Source organism: Schistocerca gregaria, chromosome 6 (genome assembly GCF_023897955.1).
Source record: "Schistocerca gregaria isolate iqSchGreg1 chromosome 6, iqSchGreg1.2, whole genome shotgun sequence".
In the NCBI taxonomy this organism is placed as follows: Eukaryota; Metazoa; Arthropoda; class Insecta; order Orthoptera; family Acrididae; genus Schistocerca; species Schistocerca gregaria.
In genome coordinates this window covers 50193685-50200543 of record NC_064925.1, presented here as the reverse complement: position 1 = coordinate 50200543, position 6859 = coordinate 50193685, and the positions used below count along the sequence as shown (strand labels likewise).

Here is a 6859-nt window from a genome sequence, read left to right as displayed (position 1 = left end):
AAAGAGCTGCTGAGCCATAAACCTGCCCACCATCATCTAGTCTGTGTAAGACCAGAGCACTGTAACGATATAGAAGAGTGGAACAGTCTGCATCCCAAGGTGGGGGGGGGGGGGGGGGGGGGGAGAGGTTGCACGGGGGACGGGGTAGGATTTACAGGCTAGGGGGTGTGCGAATTCCTAAGGGATCCAACTGCTAACTTCATCAGTCCCTATACTTACTACTGAAACTAACTTAGGTTAATAACATGCGCGCGCGTACGCTCGAGGAAGGACTATGTCAGCTTGTTGCCTTTAATGTCTGCAATTCCTCTCCACTTATGTGTCTGTATGGACCTCTGTATCTACGTAGTGACCATAGCTATACATTCAGGTCTGATTGGGAAAGTTACTTCCACATCATAATAGTGACAACGAAATTATGTTCAGTTTATCTTCTCTGGAAAAGGCAGCGTGTCTGCTATAAAATGTGAAGATAAGAAAATGATGCCATTATTGACTAATCAAAGCTAAGATATCAAATTCATTTACAGAGGAAAATAAACTGCATCAGGTTATAAAACTGAGTTACAGTTTCTGAAAATGTGACTCTACGAAATGGATGTAAACTCTACGAGTAGCTAGAAACAGGTAGCCAGTTCCACACTAAAGGCAAAACAAGAGTTCATAACGATGTTTAAGTACGTATCCAGGCTGCCTAAAATATCTTTACTTTCTGACAAATCGTATTGTCATTTCATGGATGTTTTGCTTTTATTGCACATCTCCCTCTCTCTTCATAAAATTGCCCTGTTAATTTGTTCCACATCGAGAACAGTAGCACGAAATAGTCTTCAGTAAAAATGACCGAACAAGAAAATAGAAGAAAATTACTAACATTAAAGGACTCACTTTAGCGAACAATAACTCATTAAAGCAATGTGGTTTGAAAAAAAATTTAGTCTGAAGGATTAACGGGTGAATGACTCCATTCTAGACTACCAAAGTGGTGGATGTTTGTTTTCGGTTGGTAGTCGCGTTTAGCAGACAGCTTTACACAGCACGACGGGCAGGTGGGCCACCGCCGGCCCCTGTTGTCCGTCTGCTGGAGCCTCCAGACTCCCCAGCTTCTCCAGACTCTGGAGACTGCTCGAGGGCGTCTGCCAAGGCGGCGGGGTCCAGGAAGCCCTGCTGGGGCGGCGCCTCCCGCTGCTCCCTGCAACGTGCGACAAGACTCGCGTGAACGGACGCTCTGCGTGAAGCAAGTTCTATTGTAGACGAATGTCATGTACAGCTGTCTTCAGTGGAATTTTGTAATAGATACTGATCAGCTAGAACATTATGATAACCGACCTATCGATATAAACCCCACCAGGTGATAGAGGACGTGGCGACGAATTTAGCTGCTACTCAGACACACGCACATTGTAACAGCCTACGTGCATGTGCGTGTATGATGCTGTAAACAGAACCTGGATTGATCCGAATAAATGACGTTTCGCCATTTGTGCACCCAGGTCCGTCGTTGAGTACACCATAGCAGGCGCTGCTGTCCGATGCAGCGTCAAGCGTAACCGCAGCCACGGTCTCAGAGCTGACAGTCCACGCTGCTGCAAACGTCGTCGAACTGTTCGTGCAGATGGTTGTTGTCTTGCAAACGTCGCCATCTGTTGACTCCAGGGATCGAGACGGGGCCTCACGATCCGTTACAGCCATGCGGATAAGATGCAAGTCATCTCGACTGCTAGTGATACGAGGCCCTTGAGATCAAACACGGCATTCCGTATTACCCTCCTGAACCCACCGATTCAATATTCTCCTAACAGTAATTGGATCTCAACCGAAGAGAGCAGCAATGTCACGATACGATTAACCTCAATCGCGATAGGCTACAATCCAACCTTTATTAAAGTCGGAAACGTGATGGTATGCATTTCTCCTCCTTACAATAGATATTACAACGTTTCAGCAGGCAACGCCGGTCAACTGCTGTTTGTGTAAGAAATCGGTTGGAAACTTTCCTCATGACAGCACGTTGTAGGTGTCGCCACCGGCGCCAACCTTGCTGTGATTGTTGTTTTCTTCAGTCCTGAGTGGTTTGATTCAGCTCTCCATACTACTCTATTCTGTGCAAGCTTCTTCATCTCCCAGTGGGCGCTGATGACCTCGATGTTGAACGCCCATAAGCCCCAACACACCACCACCACATCTCGCAGTACTTACTGCAACCTACATCCTTCTCTATCTGCTTAGTGTATTCATCTCTGCCTTCCTCTACGATTTTTACCCTCCACGCTGCCCTCCAATGCTAAATTTGTGATCCCTTGCTGCCTCAGAACATGTCCTACTAACCGGTCCTTTCTTTTTGCCAAGTTGGGCCACATACTCCTCCCCAATTCTATTCAATACTTCCTTATTTGTTATATGATCTACCCCTCTAATCTTCAGCATTATTCTGTAGCACCACATTTCGAAAGCTTCTATTCTCTTCTTGTCCAAACTATTTATCGTTCATGTTTCATTTACATACATGGCTACACTCCATACAAATACTTCCAGAAACGACTTCCTGGCACTTAAATCTATACACGATATTAAATTTCTCTTCTCCAGAAACGCTTTCCTTGCCGTTGCCAGTCTACATTTTATATGCGCTCTACTTCGATCATAATTTATTTTTCGCTCAAAATAGCATACCTCTTACTAATTTTAGCGTCTCATTTCCTAATCTAATTCCTCAGTAACACCCGAGTTAACTCGACTACATTCCATTATTCTCGTTTTGCTTTTGTTGATGTTCATCTTATATCCTCCTTTCAAGACACTGTCCATTCTGTTCCACTGCTCTTACAAGTCCTTTGCTGTCTGACAGAATTTCGGTGTCATCGGCGAACCTCAGTTTTTATTTCGTCTCCATGGATTTTAATTCCTTCTCCGAACTTTTGTTTCCTTTACTGCTTGCTCAATATACAGATTGAATAACATCGGGGAGAGGTCACAACCCTATCTAACTCCCTTCCCAACCACTGATTCCCTTCCATGTCCCTCAACTCTTATAACTGCCATCTGGTTTCTGTACAAATTGTAAATAGCCTTTCGCTCCCTGTATTTTATCCCTGCCACCTTTAGAATTTGAAATAGCGAAAGCTTTTGACAATGTTGACTGGACTACTCTAAGTCTACAAATACTAGAAACGTAGGTTTACCTTTCCTTAATCTTTCTTCGAAGATAAGGCGTAAGGTGATTATTGCTTCACGTGTTCCAGCATTTCTACGGAATCCAAACTGATCTTCCCTGAGCTCTGCTTCTACCAGTTTTTCCATTCGTCTAAAGAGTTCGCGTTAGTATTTTGCAGCCGTGACTTACTAAACTGATAGTTCGGTAAGTTTCACATCTGTCAACACCTGCTTTCTTTGTGATTGAATTTATTGCATTCTTCTTGAAGTCTGAGGGTATTTCACGTGTCTCATACATCCTGCTCACCAGATGGTAAAGTTTTGTCATGACTGGCTCTCCCAAGGCCATCAGTAGTTCTAATGGAATGTTGTCTACTCCCGCGGCCTTGTTTCGACTCAGGTCTTTCAGTGCTCTGTCAAACTCATCACGCAGTATCTTATCTCCCATTTCATCTTCATCCACATCCTTTTCCATTTCTGTAATATTGCCCTCAAGTACATCGCCTTCGTACAGACCCTCTGTATTTCCTTTTGCCTGCTTCATTTACTGCGTTATGTTTTCTCCTTTAATCAATTAATTTCAGTATCTCCTCTGTTACCCATGGATTTCTACTAGCCCTCGTCTTTTTACCTACTTGTACCTCTGCTGCCTTCACTATCACATCCCTCAAAGCTACCCATTCTTCTACTGTATTTCCTTCCTCCATTCCTGTCAATTGTTCACCTATGCTCTCCCTGAAACACTCTACAACCTCTGGTTTAGTCAGTTTATCAAGGTCCTATCTCCTTGATTTCCCACCTTTTTGCAGTTTCTTCAGTTTTAATTTACAGCTCATAACCAATAAATTGTGGTCAGAGTCCACATCTGTCCTTGGTTCCTAAATCTCTGCCTTACCATTACATAATCTGATACCTTTTAGTACCTCCAGGATTCTTCCATGTGTACAACCTTCTTTTGTGATTCTTCAACCAAGTGTTAGCTATGAATAATTTATGCTCTGTGCAAAATTCTACCAGACGGCTTCTTTCATTTCTTAACCCGAATCCATATTCACCTACTACGTTTCCTTCTCTCCCTTTACCTACACTCGAATTCCAGTCACCCATGACTATTAAATTTTCATCTCCCTTCACTATCTGAACAATTTCTTTTATTTCATCATACATTTCTTCAAATTCTTCGTCATCTGCAGAGCTAGTTAGCATGTAAACTTGTACTACTGTAGTAGGCGTGGGCTTCGTGTATCTTTGTCACAATAATGCGTTCACTATGCTGTTTGTAGTGGCTTACCCGGACTCCTATTTTTGTATTCATTATTGAACCTACTGCTGCATTACCCTTATTTGATTTTGTATTTACAGCCCTATATTCACCTGACCAAAAGTAAGGTTCCTCCTGCCACCGAACATCACTAATTCCCACTATAACTTTAACCTATCCATTTCCCTTTTTAAATTTTCTAATCTACCTTCCCGATTAAGGGATCTGACATTCCACGCTGCGATCCGTAGGACGCCAGTTTTTCCTGATAACTACGTCGTCCTGAGTAGTCCCCGCCCGGAGATCCGAATGGGGGACTATTTTACCTCCGAAATATTTTAACCAAGAGGACACCATCATCTAACCATACAGTGAAGCTGCATGCCATCGGCAAAAATTACGGCTGTAGATTCCCCTTGCTTTCAGCCGTTCGCAGTACCAGCACAGCAAGGCCGTTTTGGTTAATGTTACAAGGCCAGATCAGTCAATCATCCAGACTGTTGCCCCTGCAACTACTGAAAAGGCTGCTGACCCTCTTCAGGAACCACACGTTTGTCTGGCCTCTCAACAGATACCCCTCCTTTGTGGTTGCACCTACGGTACGGCCATCTGTATCGCCGAGGCACGCAAGCCTCCCTACCAACGGCAAGGTCCGTGGTTCATCAGGGGAGGCTTGCTGTGAGCATTCACACTACTTCTAGTCGGTTGTATTTCGCGTCTGTAGCACGTCTTCTTCGTGGTGTAGGAATTTTAATGGTCAGTATTTTAAGTAACTAATTTCTCTAACGTTATTCATTACGACGTACATATTCAGCGCTACCAAAGTAGTACACATCTCTAGGACGGTGGTCACACTGAGCACACAGTGGCGGGTCGGCCTTACCTGTTTGCCGGGGAGGACGCGTCCCCTGGTGGATGGCTGGCGGCTCCTGTGGTCTGGTCTGACGGCTTGAGAGCGTCTGCCAGAGCCTCGGGGTCGAAGAACCCCCGCAGAGGAAAAAGAGACCCGGACCGGGCTCGCCAGGGCATCCTCGGCTCCCTGCAATGGAGCACACCTCGCGTAAAGCGACAATGTTGAGATCTTCCTGCTTTTACAATCATTAACATGTGTTACGTTCAGAAAGGACTTAATTTTTTACACGTCCAATGCGACTTGGGTCTCACCAATGTATTTGCTCCCAAGGGATCGTAATGTTCCACTTTTGTATAGTTTGGTGGTCTTCGAAGGTTTATTAACCATTTAAACCCTAAATGTCCACTGGGGGCACGTGAAACATGTTGCCGCCGCCTGCTCTTTACAGTAGTGTACCTGGTAAATGAAATGATCGTGTAGCCCCGACCAGTGAAATTTGGCCGCCGAGTCTGAAGTCTTATTTCAAGTAACGCCACACTGGGTGACTTGTGTGTCAGTGATGAAAGGACGATTAGGACAACGCGATACCCAGCCCACGAGAGGAGAAACCTCCAACCTGGCCGGGAATCAGAACTGGGCCTGCTGAACGGTAGGCAAACTTGTTACCACTCAGGCAGGCGGACAGTGTATTAGTACTTCCCGTAGGTGCAATTTAGAGTTTTAAGAGGAAGTACTCATCATTTTCATTATTTTAAATTTTACACGAACTGTTTCACTATTCTGAAGACTGGCACTAGTTTAAACTTATCAAACTTTCGCCACAGTACTCCGACTAAAAGTCAGTACAAACAGCATGGAATGTGATCTGCAACAGTGGCGTCAGTCTAGCATACAGCCACTGTCACTGACACAAAACACAGATGGTGTGCATCAGAGCACTGATCTTCCGACCAATGCTGGAGACTCCCGGTTAGTGGTTGGTTGGTTGGTTTCGGCGGGAGGAACAAACAGCGAGGTCATCGGTCCATTAGCCAGCCGATGTGGCCGAGCGGTTCTAGGTGCTACAATCTGGAGCCGCGCGATCGCTACTGTCGCAAGTTCGAATCCTGCCCCGGGCATGGATGTGTGTGATGTCCTTAGGTTGGTTAGGTTTAAGTAGTTCTAAGTTCTAGGGGACTGATGACCTCAGATGTTAAGTCCCATAGTGCTCAGAGCCATTTGAACCTTTCATCGGTCCCGCCGCATGCATGGGAAGTAAATCGGCAGTGCCCTTTGAAGGAAACCATCCCGGCATTTGCCTGAAGTGATTTCCCTAAATCACAGAAAACCAAAATCAGGATGGTCGGACGCGGCTCTGAGCCGTCGACCTCCTGAATACGAATCCAGTGTGACAGCCATTGAGTCACCTCGCTCGGTGTTACTGGTACTGGACTGGCACACCACTTCTGTCATTCGTAAGTAATTTTACTATTTGACTTCCTGACAAAATAATTGATGCTTGTAATCAGGAACGTCAGTGACTGCCAGGATTACGTCGTATACTTTTTTTATTAATCGACTCTTTCCTATATACTATGTAACAGTCTCCGTTT

At 45.0% G+C, this 6859-nt stretch overlaps 1 protein-coding gene across 1 annotated transcript in view; it reads right to left on the bottom strand.

Annotated features, from left to right (window-relative positions):
* Window positions 1–578: 578 nt before the first annotated feature.
* Window positions 579–6859, bottom strand: part of LOC126278389 (trithorax group protein osa-like) — a 104673-nt gene continuing 98392 nt past the window's right edge. Inside the window, exons 9-10 of the mRNA XM_049978487.1 lie at window positions 5298–5453; window positions 579–1192 (exon numbers count right to left, since the gene is read on the bottom strand). Coding sequence (XP_049834444.1) covers window positions 1030–1192; window positions 5298–5453 — 319 coding nt within the window. The 3' untranslated portion in view covers window positions 579–1029. The remainder of the gene's footprint in view (window positions 1193–5297; window positions 5454–6859) is intronic.